Source organism: Protomyctophum parallelum (assembly GCF_964188405.1).
Source record: "Protomyctophum parallelum genome assembly, chromosome: 10".
In the NCBI taxonomy this organism is placed as follows: domain Eukaryota; kingdom Metazoa; phylum Chordata; class Actinopteri; order Myctophiformes; family Myctophidae; genus Protomyctophum; species Protomyctophum parallelum.
The window spans coordinates 42,619,137-42,639,208 of record NC_139704.1 but is presented as its reverse complement, the minus strand read 5'-3'; the positions used below and the strand labels follow the sequence as shown (position 1 = coordinate 42,639,208).

At 40.9% G+C, this 20,072-nt stretch overlaps 1 protein-coding gene across 2 annotated transcripts in view; it reads left to right on the top strand.

Moving 5' to 3' along the window:
- The window catches only part of grid1a (glutamate receptor, ionotropic, delta 1a), a 328,027-nt gene that overhangs the window by 289,008 nt on the left and 18,947 nt on the right, over positions 1–20,072 (top strand). Inside the window, exons 9-12 of one of the 2 annotated variants that reach the window (XM_083775212.1) lie at positions 708–905; positions 2,533–2,857; positions 5,430–5,568; positions 16,551–16,746. In XM_083775212.1, the coding sequence (XP_083631338.1) occupies positions 708–905; positions 2,533–2,857; positions 5,430–5,568; positions 16,551–16,746 (858 nt within the window). Of the gene's footprint in view, positions 1–707; positions 906–2,532; positions 2,858–5,426; positions 5,569–16,550; positions 16,747–20,072 lie in introns of both variants that reach the window. The other variant, XM_083775211.1, reaches the window with a different exon arrangement.

Sequence of the window (20,072 nt, the reverse complement as noted above, 5' to 3'; positions counted from 1 at the left end):
TTCACAGCCCACCCCCTCTCTTTCTCTTGCTCGGTCCCCTTCATCTTCAGGTCTTCTCTCTCTCTCTCTCTCTCTCTCTCTCTCTCTCTCTCTCTCTCTCTCTCTCTCTCTGTGTGTGCCACTGTGCCCCCCCCCCTCCTCTCATGCTCATTCCCTCTCTCCTCTTCCACCCATTTAATTCCACCCTGACAATTCCAACCCATAAAGAAGAGACATGCTTGGGTGCAGTAAATTTACAGTGGCAATTGCTGGCTTATGAAGCATCATCGTCATCGCCATCATCACGGCGCCACCCATGTGTTACAGGTCAACAGTCACTCACAAAACCATTTTTTTAACATAAATTTGTAGTTGGAGATTCACTTGGAGCACCACAGATGCTCCACCCCCACCCCACCCCACCCTTCTCTCTGAGTTTGAAAGATGATGGAATGTATGCTCACCGTCGATCAGATGCCGAGGATATTATGGAGCAGCGTGACAAATAGCGTGCTCGTGATTAAGTACACTGCACTTGTCTTCCGAGGCCTGAGGATAAATGAAGGGGCTCTGAGACGAAAATGCACGTTCACATCACTCTGCATTATTCTTGTGCCATAATGCCTCGAGCTTACTCGCCAGAATAATATACTCTGCCGAAACAGTAATGCATTCCCCAAAAGCTAAACCCCCTTCTCCTGCTCCCTGCTTTGTATTTGGTTGAACAGGAAGAGCCGTTTGTTATGGTGGCAGAGAACATTCTGGGCCAACCCAAAAGATACAAGGGATTCTCCATCGATGTGCTGGATGCCCTCGCCAAGATCCTGGGCTTCAAGTATGACATCTACCAGGTGGGAGATGGCAAGTATGGGACAGCTCTCCCCAACGGATCCTGGAATGGCATGATCGGAGAGCTCATTGGCAAGGTCGGTTGTTATTTGAAACCAGTCATGTTCATGTTCAGATGTCAGTTTAGAACGAAAAGCATCATAATAATGCTCAGATACTGTAGATGATGGTCTGAGCCCAGAGTATAACAGTTTTTGAAGAAAACTGTTACTGTAGCCTTACAGTACATGCAAGTGTCTCTAATGATTTGTGGCATTTGTGCATATGAATACATTGTGAGCCAGCGGGGGGGGGGAAACTAAGTGACAGAACGGCCACTCTCCTTCTCCTTCGCCTCGTCTCATCCATTATTTTTCAATAGACTATGTATTTATTTAATCAAATATTACGCATTACTACATGTCATCAACTAATATAAACAGCTTAGAGAGAAGGGGGAAGAAATAACGGCAGTGGTTGCCTCATTTCAAAGGGAAATAGAACTAGCTCCCCTTATGCCCTCCTGACAGATGGTTTTCAGACCAATAGAAACCAGTGATACACATCGTTTAATGGATGGTGTCGTCAGGTCATTCCATATTGTGGTGGCGGAGTAGTAGAGTTTTAATTTTAGTTTGTTCTAAAATGTAGGGAGAACCAGATCGTGGTCGCTCCCTCTGGTCGTTGTGGCTATGGGTGTCACTCACCTTTTGAAGTAGTTAGACAGGTATGAGAATGGATTACAATACACCTACACAGTGGGCATGTTAATTTATTGACTTGTAACTCAGAAAATGTAAAAACATGCAACAAATGTACACACAGAGTTAAATTGACACATATTATTTCAGTGTCCTGAAGGATGTCTGCATTTTCCCTTCATATAGACCTATCTTAAATCTTACCCTGTGGCTAATAGGAGAAATGGCATGGTGGCACCCCATGTGAACTGTCAGAGCTGTCAACCCTACAATCTCATGCTAATCTGGCTCAGCTAGGGGGGGAAGCCTATCACTCTTCCTGTGACGGAGTGTCTCTGATTATGGACCAAGTGAGGAGGGTGCTGTTTCACTCAACAATCGCAATGTGATTAGTGTCACTGGGACTTTCCACAGCAGCAGGTGTCCACAGATATGCCCGTGCGAGATGGATGATGTGTGCTTATATAGAAAGAGAGAGAGAGAGAGAGAGAGAGAGAGATGATAGCTATAGTCTTGTGCATGCCAGTTGAAGGGACTCTTTTTAGAGAGCTCCAAGGGAGTCAGCGGATGATGAACCACAGATCTGACCATGGGGGTTATCATTGCATATCAAATGAACATATTATTCATAGCCACACCACCACTGTTGGAACCCAAATTCATCATATTCACTTTATGACACGGTGATTTATGTGGAACCTGATAGTTTCTGACAGTAAAATGACGAGACACAATATCATGGATCTAATACAGATTCAATTTCAGGATTATATATATATGCATTGTGTGCGCATGCGACGTGCGTGTACTGCATGTGTGTGAGTTGATCTCGACAGATTAAATTTCAAGATTAAACCGTATGCATGTTAACTGAACATGCCAGATTTCATTCCAAGATGAAACATCGATTGAACACACAGCAGAGGAGAGAGGCTGTGCGAATAATGTGGGCAGAGTTAAAAAATGTACTACTTTACAGTTGCTCTCTCTCTCTCTCTCTCTCTCTCTCCCCCATGCACTGCAGAGAGCAGACCTGGCCATATCAGCCATCACCATCACCCCGGAGCGAGAGAGCGTGGTGGACTTCAGTAAGCGATACCTGGACTATTCGGTGGGGATCCTGATGCGCAAGTCAGAGGAAAAGATCAACATCTTCTCCCTGCTGGCTCCGTTTGACCTGGCAGTGTGGGCGTGCATCGCGGCCGCCATCCCCGTGGTGGGCATCATGATCTTCCTGCTCAGGCGCATCCAGTCGAGGCGCTCCCAGAACACTGCGGGAGGCCACCCGTCCGTCTCCACCTCACTCCAGAGCGCCATCTGGATCGTTTATGGTGCCTTCGTGCAACAAGGTGGGTGGTGACAAAGAGGGATGATGGGTGAGGTGTCAGACAGATCTTGGTCTTTCTAAAGACAATATATAGAATCAAAACATGCACAAAAAAAGCCTGAACTACCACTGAATACTAGTGCCTATAGGATTAGTTATATCATTCAGGACATTTGCATCAAGCTACAGTAGTACAGATATAGTATATGCTATACAGCATGGCTTTGTTTGGTAGAACCGGGAAGGGTATACAGTATATCTTCTGAGACGATGCACATGAAACTGATAAGGTGGAAAAGTGCCTCCACTAGTAGAATAACCATGTATGCCAACACAGTCATATAAATATCCCATCAACACATTTCTTTCTAAAGACTACACAGCCACAGGACTAGTGATACAATTTCAGATACTGTATGACAGCCACCCTGGCCTTTCCTAAAGGTGCCCTTGTCTGGGAGAATATCATGCCTTTTGGCTCTGGTTGTGATCCAGGTATTTCCAATGCGGATAAATGACTAGCTCAGCAACTGACGTTAAAGCCTTGGCTACATTTATCAAAGTCTGGCTCTCTTCCCGACAGCCTTTTTGAGCCCAACAGCGACTGTATTTTGAGAAAAGCTGAATTCTTTCATTTTTTTCTTTTTTTGGCTCGCATGCCTCCACTGGCATTTCTTGATTCACAAGGGCATAGCGTTTTCCATGGCGCAAGGCCCTTTGATGTGGATCTGACTGCTGATGTTTAGCAAAGCATAGTTCGACACCAGAAACTTGGCACGCACATTTTCCCTGATGACTTGATAATGATATTCTGGCACGTGATCGAGCTTCGTTTTAAGGTTAGCACAGATGAGACTGACCGCCCACACATACATGCTCACACAGATTTTCCTCGAAAGGCAGTTATCTTGGACAATGATTGCCCTTCCTTCATCCCATGAGGAGGTCAGGGAGACGTACCCTTTCGATTTGCCCTTCACTAATCAGTAACTAATCTGAACCTTGCCAGGAGAGCGCTTTGCCTTATAATCAGAGGCATTAATCAATCAATTACAGAGCTGACAGAATTGTGGGCCAAACGTGTGGGCCAAACGGTTGGATATAAGATCAAGATCCAAAAGTTTTACATCCAAAACCCCCCTAAAACTCACATGCTGTGATGTTAGCACAGAGTTAAAATGCACATAATGACTATATGACATATGTGGCCAAATTTGACTGAGGGACTGCCATTAGATTTTTTTTTCATGTCATATGAAGGGAATCATAGTCAGGACTATCCCCTAATGGTGCAGAGCCATCAATTGACTGACACTGACACAAATAATGTTTTCATTACCTTTCAGTCTCACACATCTTTCAGAAGCAATTTTCTGATCAGTTAAATCCTCAACATTTTAATTCATGCCGAATTTGTTTTTGTAGGGGGAGACTTATTTAAGAGGAAGTGAGAAAGGAACAGAACAGCTATGTGATAGTCAATGTTAGTCATAATTAGTTGAACAGATCTGGCTTCGTACACACAAAACAAATGTTCGGTCCGTGTGCGATGTCTGATTGCTGTTTGATTGCTGCTCCAATTCATTTTCAATGGGAGTCACATGGTTTGACCAACCATTTTTGTTTGATGAGGGGGGAGCAATCAGCAATCAGCAATCAAACACAAATGTTTGATCAAACCATGTGACTCCCATTGGAAAAGCATTGTGGTGGCCCAAAAAACCCACCAAACATTGCTTGATTGGTGTTTGGTACGTGTGAATGAGGCCTAACAGAGCAAACAGATGGAGCGTTTATATGGAGGCTTAAGACATGAAAGAATGCTGATTAATGAGTACATTGCCAACACAGATTGAGAGATTTTTGAGGTATTGTTCAAAAACACAAGCATTTTATAGCCTGTTTGAGGATCCTTTGGTCTACAATGTACCATGTAGACTCTACATGGTACTGATTAGCAGGATCACAATGAAAGTGTTCTGGAATTTACCCCAGATTAGGACATAAGGCTGTGCCTTAGCCACATAATATGTGGCTAAGGCAATTGGAACAATTGGAATGCAACCCCGACATATTATGTCGGGGTTGCATTCCAATTGTATCCAAGCCAACCCATTTACTTGGAGAGAACTTGTTTATTTCACTTGTTTATCCTGCATGGGTTCTTTCTCCTGAAATTGGTATCCTGACCTGAAAATCGTAATTTGCTTACTGTAAATTAACCCTAAATTGTAATTGTAAAATTGTAAGAGAGAGAGCTATTACTGAACTTTTTTTTTCTTTCCAAACATATATAACACATAATTATAAGAGTTCTATTGTCTATTCTCAGTGCCTGCAGATGCTTGCTTGTGTTTCTGTGCGTATACTGTAGTATGCCCATACGTGTGGGTGTTTGTACCTGTGAGTATACTGTAGTATGCCCATACTTGTGGGTGTTTGTACCTGTGAGTATACTGTAGTATGCCCATACGTGTGGGTGTTTGTACCTGTGAGTATACTGTAGTATTCCCATACGTGTGGGTGTTTGTACCTGTGAGTATACTGTAGTATTCCCATACGTGTGGGTGTTTGTACCTCCTGCGTTTCAGCAGGCAGCGACTCCATTCTGGGATCGGTGGCGCTGCGGATCGTCATGGGCAGCTGGTGGCTCTTTACACTCATCGTGTGCTCCTCCTACACGGCCAATCTGGCGGCCTACCTCACCGTGTCACGCATGGACAGCACCGTGCGGTAAGGCTCACCGTCCTCGTAGGTCTGTCACCATTACACATTTAAGTTGACGATTGGTTGTCACACAAGTAATTGCGATTAACGATTTAACTGTGTTTTTGGCATTGGAAATTGGAATATTCTGAATAGAAATTACAATTTCGTTTGCCTTTTAGGCTTCCTGATAAGAAAAATGCATGGGCCATGACAAATAAATGAAACATACCAACAAATTACTGGCATTTAAAAACAATAAAAAATAAATAGCGGAAATAGCTCTGCTATTGCTACAGCTGATCTAGATTAGCTTTTTTAATGTATGAACATTTTTCAACATGGACACGATTATGACGATTATCACAAAATAATTGCAATTACCTCAAATTATTGCAATTAAATGATTATGTAATTATTGAGACAACCCTACATCCTCGTTAGTCAAACACTGAATTACTTCTAGTTCATTTTGATTTGAACTGCTTAAACCTTATATATTCCCATAATTCATACATTCAGAGTTGACTCACGTACTGTATGTTATGTATGCAGCTTAGTACTATGACATTGTACAAATTACAGCCACAATTTAAAATCATCAGTATTCATTTAGCTCTGAGAGTGTAAGAAGTATATTTTTACACAGGCATCTGGGAGAAATGCGGAGGGAGGAACAATGTGCAAGCTTCACTTTCCTACAAATATTATGCCAGGTTCTCATCTCCAATGAGTAAGAAATTGACATGCACTGGCCAATTTAGCAGCTTGCAGCTTTTAACAGTGTGAATGCACTTTCTTGTGGTCCAGGTCCACATTATGTTATTTTATTTGTTGTAAGGAAGCTATAGTTAACATGACATGAGTCATGTCAAGCAAGCTGTCACAGGAGGGGTCTCTGGGGCTGACACTGTCTGATGATCTATATGAGCAATTTAACATGGCTATGTATTACTCTACAACGAATACCGATGGAACACAAACCTGTTGCCCTGATCATAACTGATATAATCAGAAACCACCACCCAACCAGTCTGCCCTGCAGTGCAGCTCAAATTACTGGTTATAAAAGTAAACAGCTGCTCTTGTTGTTGCTGTTATTTGTTGGCCCCAAACCGACCGCAGCTTAAATAGGTGAAAAATCAACTGCGACAGAACAGGCTGCGATGCAATATTTTTCAGGGAGAACTCTCGGGGCCTCTAGCTGCCGTGCGTAGCGCTAATAACCGCCACTGCCTATTTTAGCTCTGACTCTGAGATGGAAAGTGTTTCTTAAAAAAAAGGTGAAAAAAAGGCCCTGTGCGGCGGCACCATTCGCATTTCGCACTACCTAAAAAAAACGGCCCTGTCTGGGAGGTGCAGGGTAAAGGTTCCTGTTGGGGTTATGGTTCCACCAGGGGAGGGCATCTCGGTTGTTGAACTACTGAGGTTTGATGGGGTCCTAAAAAAGTCAAATAATGGCCAATATACAGACAGACAGACCGATACAGTATATCAGTCTGGCTCTATAAAGTAAGTTATTACTAAATGCCTAGGGCAAGCAGATAAATGTTAAGTGACTTGGCCAAGCACTTAAAAATTGCACATATTGCTCCCTGCAACACCACTCTTTAGATGAAAACCTTTTCAGCTCAGCTGCTAGAAAACAGTCTGTCATCTACACTGTATAGCTGAAATGGTGTCAGGACTCAGAGCATTGTGTCTTTATAAAACACACATAGTTTGCACATTGAACATTAGCAAGCTTGCTGCCTTGCTTGTTGGTTAATTAATAATTGGTAGCCTATGCTGGAAAAATGGTCACCTTTTCCTAAAGCATTTTGCACCTGCATGTGGGTGAATGTTCATTCATTCATTCAAATTCATGTATTTATTCTCAAAGACATTAAGGTCACCCTCATTTGCAGTGTCGTCGAGATACACATAATACAACATTTAATAGCAATAAACAAAAACCGAACAGAACAGCAACATTTCCTCATCGTGTGATGTAGCACGTATGTTTAAAAACAGTTGCAGACACTTGGGGGTAAGTCTGCAATAAAATATTTAAATTATTAGTATTATGGGAGAACAGATCTTTAATTTAACCCATTCTGACCGGGCACCCATTTTGGTGTTGGCATCATGTTATGCTTTAGCTATTGAAAAATAGCAGATCTACAAGCTCATATCGCGCCACCGAGTGGCGCGATACGAGCTTGTAGGTCTGCTTTTTTTGAAAAAAATCGAAGAACAACTGAATTTTTTTAAATCTGATCTCAGGTCAGAATGGGTTTAATCAGACCAGTGTGTGTCCGGCGGAAACCTCGTATGAATCTGATCTCAGGTCAGAATGTGTTAATATAAGCTGTAGGTAATTCCACGTGGTTGGGGCACTAAAATGAAAGGCTGTTTTCCCCAGTTCTGTGTTTACATTTGGGACCTTTAGTGTGAGCCATGTGACTGGAGCGTGTCCTATATATTACAGGGTTCCAATCCAGCAGAGCTTTAATATACAACGGTAAAGTTCCATCAATTGCTTTAAAAATAAACAGATACCAATGTTTATTTCGCCTGTCGGCCAAGTAGGGCCTACCCACTCTGTCATATAGTTTAGTTTAGTTTATTTGCACATGTAAAATAACAACAACAATATGGTAAAATAAAATAAAAATACAGAAAGCAAATATTTCAAATAGGAAACAAGATTCGTTACATGCATGATGTGCTGGAAGTGCCAAAAAAACCCAAAGGGGCTTATCGAGTGGCCTTCCCATATGGAAGCTACACAGTTGAGCTTAAATAACAGAAATTAAGGTATGAATAATATTGGTAAAACCTAAGGATTGTAAATAATAATGAAAAAATAAAAAATATTCTAAAAATAAAATATCAAATAATAACATGACTAGGGCGTGTTGCCCAAGCTTGTTAATAAAAATAGCAGTAATTGTCTCTTAAAGGAGCAGAGACTAGTACAGATTCTGATATGAGACGGTAAGTTATTCCAAAAGTGTGGTCCTCTGAACTTGATGGAAAATTGGGCCGATGTTGTCCTGAAGAAAGCAGAATGAAGATCAATGGATGCTCTGGTGTAATGATTGTGGATTTCATTATTAAAATGGAATACATTTTGAAAACAGGCTGGGAGTAGTTTATGAATTGATTGAAATAAAAAAAATGCATATTTGGAGTTTGTTTATATCAAAAATGGGAAGAATTTTCAAAGACTGAAACAGAGGAGTGGAACTGGTGAATTTGCTAGAAAAAGTAATCATTTTGATAAAACGTTTTTGTAATAAAAAAATACAATTAAGATTAGTCGTGAAATTACTAGCCCAAACCATGTTACAGTATGAAATAGGATAAATCATTGTATAATATAAATTAATAAGGATTTTTCTAGACACAAGGTGGCGTATTCTGCAAATTCTTATTCTTACTTATCTTGTTAGAAATAAGGGCTATATGATTTTTCCAGCTGAGTTTCTCATCAATTAGGACTCCAAGAAATTTGGTAACGGTGACCCTTTCTAATATATTGTTATCAATATCCAATATAGGATGCAGTGATGAGTTCTGTAAGGTTCACCAGATATAAATTGCAAAGCAGAATGATAAACTGCATCCAAGGGCTTGAGGACAGAAGGAGCAGCTTTTGCATATATGACATCTCCATAGTCCAACACAGAAAGAAATAACCCCTCAATAACCCTTTTCCTACATGGAGTTGGGAAACTAGCTCTGTTCCGCTAAAGAAAAGCCTATTTTTTGCCTTCGTTTACAGACAAGATGTAAAGCCATATTCAAGCCATATTCCAAGGTACTTGTATTCAGCAACCCTTTCTATGTTAGATCCATTCGAGGTACAGTAGTAATATAAAAGTTATTAAAATCAATTCCCCTGGCCCTAGAGAACATAGCATCAATTTAGTTTTTCCAGCATTTAGAACACGCTTCAGCTCTCTAAGGGAAGTATATGAAGTATATTAAATTAATGCTGCAAGTTGTCTATTGGAATCAGCAATGAAATAAATAATGGTGTCATCTGCATCGAAGTGTGCTTGACAACCATCTAAAGTCAAAGTTATTTATAAGGTAAATAAAACAGGGTCCAGGATCTGATCCTTGTGGGACACCTTGTCCCACAAGGATCTGGGCTCTCACAGCTTTCACACATTGAGATCTCTCAGTAGCTCTGAAACCACCTGCAAGTATTTCCAGGCTTTCAATAAATCTATAAATAATGCAGCACATTGTTTTCTTTTGTCCATGGCAGAAGCTTGTCATTTACAATTAAGGTAGTGATTGTGCTATGTTTAGCTCTAAAACCAGACTGAAGTGGGGTTAATACAAAGGCTCCTTTTCCACTGGTTGGTTCCCAATAGGAACCGGTTCAGTTCTTTTCGGTTCTTAGTCCATGAGCCAGGGCTCCAAGATTGGAACGTTAATTTTGAATTGAGTGGGCAAAGCCATACCTATATTAGATTGTTATCACCATGAAACTTCCCCAGTGTATTACTTACACGAAGACAATGATTTGTATTAAATTAATTATGTTTTTACATTTTGAAATATGCTACACATTATGTAGGAAAATATGCAAAATACTAGAAAATATGAAAAAGCTACTACTGTGGAATGTATTAATTTACTTTTGATCCTATATAAACAATTCTTTCCCACCAATTTTGGAGCTCTGCTCATGGACTAAGAACCAAAAAGAACTGCACCAGTTCCCATTGGGAACCAACCAGTGGAAACGGGGTCAGACTGAGTTGATAGGAAGATTTTGAGCTGATTATTTACTAATGACTCCAGTGTTTTCGCCAGGCAGGACAGCTTGGGGATTGGGTAATAATGATTTGGATCATTAACATTTCCACCTTTTATGTAGTGGAGAAATATGTGGCATTTTTCATATATTGGGAACTATGCATGTTGACACAAAAAAAATTGTCATATGCTCTGCAATTAATGGAGCAACTAATTTAAGAAAAAAGGGGTCCAAACCATCCTCCCCTGTTGACTTTCTGGAGTCAATGGAGAGCAGAGCGGTAAGAACATCGTTACAAGAAAAAGGTTCCAGGGAGAAGTGAGAGCAGTGCCAAAATAAGTCTTACACTGTTTCTGTTATTCATCTCTGTTGGGTATGCTTTCCAATAATTTCTGACCCACAACACCACCTAACGAGTAGGTTCTCTTCAGTCCAAATGTTATTTGTCAGTAAATCCAATTTGGTTCCCTCTATCTCTGTCCCCCTCCCAAAGGGTAGAAAAATTGGTATTTGATTACATTGAGTCAGCCTACCTCTGAGCAAATGGCCACATGTGGACATGGAAGGAGAGAGATGGAATGCTAAGCAGCAGTTTGGTTACGTGTGTGTGTGTGTGTGTGTGTGTGTGTGTGTGTGCGCGTGTGTGTGTGTGCGCAAGTGGGTGGGTGCGTGTGCAAGTGGGTGTGCATATACTGTACATAATGTGTACCTGTGTAGATAGACATAATGGGCCAGATTGCCGTTTACGCTCATATCGTGAGTGTACGGACATTTACGAGCATTCCCACGTTACGTGTGGAATACATGAACTTGAACTTGGCGGATGTTGGTCGTAAAATCCGCTCATTTCCAAGTTAGCTCAGAGGGTGCCATACCAGTGATCAAGGCATGCGTATATGTATTTAGAATGCATTAGTCTTCATGCTGAATCAATTTATAGTCCCCAAAAAGATATGTATGTGCCCAGCATTTGTCAACCACACCAACATACATAAAAGAAGAGAATGTGTCAACTGCTTAGCTTATGTTATGCTGATGCAAATTCCACTGGTTTGTATTTATTTTGTAGGCTATGTAATTGCATTCAGAGCTGAATTATTAGGTTGCTCGGCAAGTTGACAGACTGCAGCCAATAAAGTTTCACATAATGGTTTAAATAGACTATCATGCCTTTGCTGCATGAGCACCCATCTGCCTCCATTTGCGTCGTGCTATTTATAATATATTGAGCACATGGATGCCACACACAGAATAGCCTGATAAATGGATCGGATGAAATCTAGCTTTTCCGACATCCAAAAACGGTTTAATCCCTCGTTTTAATGAACGAAATAAAGGTATAACTGGTCCGGGATGGAATAAATCTGTCCTGTGATGCATGTCCATTATTCAATTTGCTTTCCAAATCCGATGTAGTGGGACAGCAGGGCAGGGAATCAATCACACCAGTAATCAATAAACCAAATAATAAAAATGATCAGATTAAAATTTTACCTCTGCAAAGGAGTGAAGCAATCACGTGCCAAAATAAGTTGTCAAGTTGACAAGTTTCTATACGGTGTTTCCGTCCGTTTCGTTTATAATTATAACTTGCGCTGTTTGCTTGAAGATCTGTCCGTGCGAGAGACCCGCCTGTCAAAATCAGCTGGTGATCCGATTAAGCTACGTGTCCAGAACAAATTAATTCCCCATAGGCATGATTCAGATAGCCTATACAACAGTGATCTGATAGTCAAGTCAAGTCAATTTTATTTCTAGAGCACATTTAAAACAACCAAGGTTGACCAAAGTGCTGGACAGCATAAAAAACAAACATATACAGTAGGCAAAATGCACAAAAAGATACAGTAAAAACATTTTTCACGAGTAAAATAAAAGAAGTACAGAACAAGACTGTAGAATGGGAGAGCACAGCAACACATGATTAATAATAAGTGGGGAGGCATGTGGTGTTAAAAGGCCAGGGAGAACATGTGTGTTTTTAGACGAAGGACCGTCTTCCCCCCATTAATCAATGCAACTCTAACATTATCATTTTTACCTCGAGTGTGCAACTGTAGGTAATATAAGTGCCAAGTATAGCCTTGGTCCTGAGCTTGAACTTAAATCAATAAATGAACGAGTTGGTTATGAGAGTAGCCTAAACTTTATAACGTTCAGTCCGTTGACATTGCGAGAGACTCGCCTGTCAAAATAAACTGCTTTACAAGCTTGTGCGGTGCGGTGCATCGCGGAGCACCGTGTTCACTGTTGTAAGCTTGGGATCTGTGCATTTTGCAGGCTGTGATGACGTTTTTCACCTGAGGAAAGATATTTCCTGTTGCCTTATATGGCGTGGAATGGGCGTGGATGTTCAATTAAACCAGGCGACACCAGGCGAATCGCTTGGGAAAGAGGCAAAATGAGATAGACGGGTGATCCGCACAAATGAAGTCATTACGCCACCTTTGGTGAATGACATGAAGTAAATATTCCTACTTCAAGTACACTAACTAACTGGACTAAAATAGACAAAGGACGAAGAGTATTTCGGCATCAAAAACCTCAGACGATCGGAATGAAGGGAACAAGCAGGCAGAGATGAGATGAAGTGTAGAGTTTGTATTTATTGCAACAACCGAGACAAACAGCAGAGCGCTTCCCCGTGGACCAGGCGAGCTGGCCCACGGGAGCAGGACAGCCTAACCACTCTCGTGGCTAGGCCGCTATAAGACTCCCTTTCACTTACAAAAGAGACACTTTATACAAAGTTCTGTCCAACATAGGTGTTTCACACATTTTACATATCAACAGTGGGGCAATGTATATATAGTGACGTCTGATTTAATCAACTGCCCTCTTGGTGGAAACAATAGCATGCTAATTCCTGTCACACCCGGCAGAGCCAGGCCACTTACTATCTATGCATGATGGCTCCAGCTAGACTACAGATTCCCACATTGACTTTAGCATAGTAGAATTATACGTCCAGATACGACAGACACGTGAGCTTGATCGGCCGAATTAATATGCTCTCATTACGCACTTCAATTACACCTGGTCGTAAATCTCCGTTGTGAATCTGGCCCAATGTGTGCACACACATTTGTTTGCACGCTTATTTATTTATTTTTATTTTACAAAACCCGAGCTGCAGTGTACAGCAGCAGAGACCAGTGTGCGTGCGTGCGTGCGTGTGTGAGCATGAGTGTGTGCTGAATAATGTGCACAGTAGCAAGACATGATAATAATTAATAAATTATTTGTTAAGGACATAATATTAAGAACTATGTTCCATCTCCTTTTTGAATGATTAAACATTCCTGTTATGCCTTCCCTGTTAAAACGAAGCAGTATATTGAATGTTATTTCAACGAATACACCGGATGTTGTATTGTTAATGAGTGGTATAAGGAAGTGAATGTTTTGGTTAGGCTATACTTTTGACAAGAGCTTGGAGGATTCATTCCTCCTTCGTGAGGAATCATTTCACATCCAACCTGTCTCGCATGCAGCTTGGATATGAAATCTATATCAAAGCTGTCTACTTTAATGTAGACTGATTGTGTTGTCAGTCTCTTTTCTACTGGGTTGTGTTTGCTGCACCTCTTTCAATATTGGTTAGAGACCATTATAGCTAATGAACAAAGGGGTAGAGGTTTGACCCCAATATATTGATCTGGACTTCTCAATGCTATGGTAAGAAAGGATGTCGAGAGAGGTGAACAAGAGAGACATCTAAAGGAAGTGGATATATCCCAGATAGATGTTCCTAGTGCATTTACACTATATAGTTTGACATGAACTCTACAGTACGAGCTCTATGTTGGTACAGTAGGACAACATCCTCACACACAATCTGTTCGTTATGATCAATTCATTTGGATATCCGTTTTACAAGCTCAGAGCTTGTAGAACGCCTATCTTTTGCGGCTTCCTTTGCGAATATAATAGTGACACTGAGGGATAGGAATTAATTTATGTCAAAATAACAAGATGAATGGAGATAAGTATGTGTTTTGCCTGACAGCGACATAATGATACTGTATTATCTGGGATTGGTTCCTAGCAATGCTTTAGAAAGCACAAGTTGACAGCTTTGCCCTATCTTTCCACCCCAGGTTGTGAATCACTTGATTTATGTTAAATCTATAGACCGGCCAAAAGTGCATGCACAAAAGAAGCCACAGTAAACACACACAGCCCCAATAAATATAGCTTTAAGAAAAGTACTGTGGAATATCACACACTGGATGAATGCCTGGCCCATACCTCCAGCTGTCAGACTGAACTGTAATCTGTGAAATAATATCTCTCTCTCTCTCTCTCTCTCTGCATTCTCTTTCTTTTTCTACGACAACAGCAGATAGACTGCTAATTAAATGACTGAATTAGTCTAACATTGTTATCTCAAGATGAGCCATTCGATTCTCTCACCTTTTAGGTAATTGGATGGAAGCCAGTCTTGGCTACGTGTACACAGACATTTCAGTGCTGTCCACATGTGCCAATTTACTGAAAGGATGAAGCGAATGCACGGATCAACATGTCAAGCATCAGCTGAACAACAGTCAGGGAGGCAGCTATAATCTTCACAGTATATTGGTATTCAAATTCTATTGGAAGTGAACCCTAATTGGAAGCGTATCATAACATTTGGTTCGAAATGAAACAAAAAAAAACCCAAAAAGAAAACGGAAGACATATTCTGTGAAATTGCCAATTATCTTTGCAGGACTTTATGCCTTGCAGCATTGAGCATTGGTGAGGCTGCAATACATGATTATGCCCACGTACAGTAGCCTATAGAGAACATCCACATCTTTTTACATGCAAGACCTTAACTGGAGCGATATTAGTCTGAGTCTTACCCTGGTCGAGGCTGCATCAGAATAATTTGCATCTCATATAAGAATGATCATAATCAATACCTAAGGTCAATGAAATCTTCAACCCCCCTTAAACAACTTGAACCTAGTCTTTATTCTGGGCATGTCATAACAGTCAAACATTTGGCAAAAAAATATCTGCTACTTTCAGCGAAGAGATTTTGTGTAGAGGGAAAAATAGAGCCTAGACCCCTGGGGGATGCCGGTCAACTGAAGTATAAAGTGGTTAACACGCCTCATGATTCCATAGTGCACTATGATACCATGATATTGGCACTGTCTGCATTGGTTTTCACTGTTACCTGCCTTGAATTTGAAGTAACTTGGGTTGTGGGTTACTTCTCTAGCTTGCCAGATTTAAGAAAAACTTTTTCTTGGGTAGTTAGTTTTTACAGTTGCAACTTAAATTCAAGGTTTGTGCATGCAGTTTATAGTTCAGCCCACGTTGTTTTAATTGAATCCCCATGCTTTGCAGTGCAGTAACCTGAGTTAATCAGCCTTATGGTGCCATGGGGGGAAATGTTTATTTATTTTTAGCCTATTCCTCACTAGCAGCCATAAAAGCAGACCTAATCCCCCCCAAAACTATGAACTATTTTTAAACAAATCTATCAATACATTAGTTGTCCTGATGGAATTGTCTTAATTTACAGAATCCCCATGTCTGTGAAGCACCTCTACTGTATGTGTCAGTGATTGCACTGCATTTAGCCGAGAACAGTTTTAGCTACATGTTACAGATTTAGATTATGACGGCTGACCATTGTGGGTGGTGCACTTCCATCTAACTTATATCCAAGCTTTTGAACAAAATGTGAAAAGTGTTTGTAAGAAAGCAAAAACACATGTGTGTTACTACAATGCAAACCATGGGGATTAAATTCAAATAGTGTATGAGCTGAACTCCAAACAGCATTCGGGAACCTAGGTGTTTCACTTAGAGTATTCGTTTTATTCTTCTTTCTTTTAATCTGGCAAGCTTGAAACATTGTTATAATGAGACACGAATTATTGTGATAGTGTCCATTAGAGTTGATAAATGAGGCAAATGGGCAACTTACTCAAGAATCAGACTAATTATGTAAAAGAACGCATGAGTGAACATCAATCAGTAATGTGCAGTACCTGTGTGAAAAAACAAATTATCGGCATGAACATTGTGTTAATTGCCTGTCAAATCATTGCCGTACACAGTTCTTAATAGAAAAAACCCTTTCATCGGAAGAGTTTTTAGTTAGGAGAAAATTCAATGTTTTCACCATTCTCCCCGAAAAGAAAACGTTAGCTTTGATTTGGTTCTTCCAATTTATTTATTTTTCTCACACTTTCACTGCGATCACATTCTTTCTGTCAAGTCTCACCAAGCAGCGTGGTCTCTCCAGGTCCTTCCAGGACCTGTCCAAGCAGGTGGACCAGGTATACGGGACAGTGAGGGACTCTGCTGTCTATGACTACTTCCGGGCCAAAGGCACCAACCCTCTGGAGCAGGACAGCACCTTCGCTGAGCTTTGGAGGACCATCAACAGGAACAATGGCCACGAGAACTCTGTCCCCAGCGCCTCTGATGGTATTAAAAAGGTTAGTGCCCGATATTACTATAGTTCTTGGTCAACGTTCTGGAGCAAACCTTTAAGAGTTTAATTAAGTCGAGCCATCCTGATTTTAAACATGATAACATTATTATATTTGTTCTGCGGCTAACGTTGCAGTTAGTTGCTGTCAAGTTATTCGGGATTTTTTCCAGAAACCTTTATGCCCAATCTTGAAAAACGGCTTGGCCGACAGGGGGAACTGTGGTCAACTCAAAAAGACAACTTCTTTCCTCTTTTAATAATGATAATAATAAAACTTTATTTGTAGGCCTATAGCACCTTTCATGACATGAAATGCAGCTCAAAGTGCTTTACAGAACAATGTAAAAAGCAAGGCAACGACATTAAAAAACAAGCAGTAATGCAGTACAGTGAGGACATGAAAAATAAAAAATAAAATAATTGTTTGTTTTTACTTTGAAATTGGTTGTGGTACAGGTAAGTACAGTTGTAAGGTATAGGTATTAGGTTGAAAACCTTAAACAGAGAAAGAGACAAAAACAAAATACAAGCTGTCATTAACTATGTAAGGTCATAATCAAACAATAACTGAAATGCACTCATTTCACTTCAATAACCATAGTTGCATCAGTAACCTACAGCACTGAATCACTAGTCACTTCAGTAATCTAAATAAACAGGTTGTTTTAACTCATATTTCTTCCTAGCCCCTTTCGGGACCCTACGTAAAACTTTTATGATATTTTGTTGAGTTTTACGTTGGGTCCCTGCTCACTACTGTATTTTCGTATGGAAATTCCTATATGCGGAAGTGGAGATTCTCTCTAAAATAGGACCCGCGGCATGTGACGCCATTATTTTCCTTGAGTTATTCTGAATTCGGTAACTTTAAGTAGCTATACATCCAGCTGCGAATATCTCCTGTGGCGCGGAAGCCGTTAAGTATTTTTAATCTTTGTTTGACCGATTTGGTCGCTTTATTTCTTCTTGTTTGTTTACCGTTTATTGTACCGCCTCCCGGTGTGCGGTTGGCTTGTGAGGCTACGTCCCTGCCTCTGATCTGCTGTGTCATAGCTATAGCGCCACTAGCTAGCCAGATAGGCGGTACAATGAGGTGTCAATAAACAAGGAAGGAAAAGAAGAATCCAAGCTTCCAAATCGGGCAAACATATATTAAAAATACTTAACGGCTTCCGCACCACAGGAGATATTCGCAGCGGCATGTATGGGTACTTATACTTTACATATTCAGAAAGCCTCATACTGAAGAATATCGTCAAAGAGCGCGGGGAGGCGGTAAACATGTAAACATGAGCCAGTAAATGTTTTAATCAGGTGGCATGGACGACGTGGAACAGGACCCAATGCACTGGGTCGAACAAATGTCAGAAACTTCAGTAGCATTTGGGTTCTGCTTGGAGGGCTAATTTCTTCCATATTCAATTAAAGATCATCACATCAACTTAGCAAGCCTATATGCAACTTAAATCAAACTATTATAGATAATTATAGCAGTTAAATTTGGCCTAGCAGCACAAAAAACATAAATAACTTTTAGAACAAATTTAAGCAACAAAAATAAACTGCAATGCAGAAACAATTAACGCACCAGTGGCATTCCCCTTGATGGCTTGAGGTTTCAGTCTTCCCAGCTCCAATGTTTTCAATTAGTCTTTCAGTTCTTCTGCTTTCTTCTGCTTCTCTCCATGCAGTGTTCTCCACTGCTGCTGCTCTCATACTGAACAAACACTTCCTGTTTTCAGTGCCTCTCCCCAATCAGTGATTGTCAGCAGGTGCTGACTCATGATCAGTGATTGACACAATGACACCAATGATTGATGCCAATTAGGCCTTCTTTTTTTGTGTGTCTTAATTGAACGTTTATTAAAACAAAAATCAGTTACATGGGACAGTTACATTGCAACTGGAGCATGAAAAACTATGCAAACCAATAAAAAAGGAATATGTGTAAACAGCTGGCACACATTCATAAAAAATGAGCTAAATGGATTGAATTGTATATTCAATGTTCCTATGTATTCAATGAGATGTGTATCTGTAAGATATACATCTGAGATACACATACGATATTTACATCGGTCAAAAACACCTATAACACGTGATACTGCGAGTGCCAACGCATGTTCCACACTCCATACGGTGACATTTGTGACATGACGTTGTGGTTTTGTTTCCGCATCTGTCCAGCTGACACTGCCTTCTCTTCTTTGACGGTGGCTCTGTGCAGGGTGTGTGGGCAGCGCCATGTTTCTCTGTGAGGGGTGTGTGGGCAGCACAGCACAGTTGCCTCATTGTCTATGAAACACCACCAAAACTGTGCTGAAAGGTTGCTGTCAGTAGGGGGAGTGGGGACTACCTTTTTGCAGAGCGCGGGACACCTGATGGGCGCTTGTTTTACCCCACCGGGCCAGGTGGGGAATTGTTCATTTGGACTGGTTATATAACCTCACGGAAACTATGCCTAAACCTAACCTTAACCCTAACCTCACAAAAACTATGCCTAAATCTAATCTTAATCCTTAATACTACAATATATCGTCCGAAAGTACAGAATTCATTCCATATGTTGACCTGACCTCATCAAACTCTTAGATCTCCATATTTGGAGCTGACCTGTTCTGACATTTCATATGTTGATCCATATATGGGTATTCCCAGACGATGCCCTGTTAGAGGCATCGTCCTGTTAGGGGAATCGGAACACAATCCCTTTATGCCCATAATGGAGATCCCTGATGTCATCAATAACATCCATATATGGACATATTGTGTCTGTCTCATGATAACCAGTGTGGTTGCCGCGACGCGAGTCACACTTGCAATTGAACCAAGTTGGTACAACACATGGATCTCCATATGTGGAGCTGACCATCATCACCTGGATCACGAAGATCACGACACTGACCTCATCAAACCCTGGATAGCCATACATGGAGAAGACTGGATTATCGTCTAGATCTGCATATATGGAGCCACTCTACATCTGACCTCACGGACACCAGATTAATAGTTTAACTCCTGCTTTTTAACTGTGCTGGATTAAGCAGCTCTGTTTTTTCAGCGCGACCACACCCTTCAGGGCGAGGACACTTCTCGCCCTCAGGGCGTCTAAACTGGTTATTATACATTCTGGATTTGCACTCCATTGGCTCATTGGTAGAACATATTTTTAAAGTCATTGTACATGTGAATGCAGATGCTTGGTGGTTGTGCACATCTTATTATCTCCCATACAGTCTGCGCAGGGTCTGCGCTCGACGCACGCATGCACGCACGCGGAGCTCTGGATGAATCCATTCATTGTCAATTGGAATTTAATGTTTGTGTAGG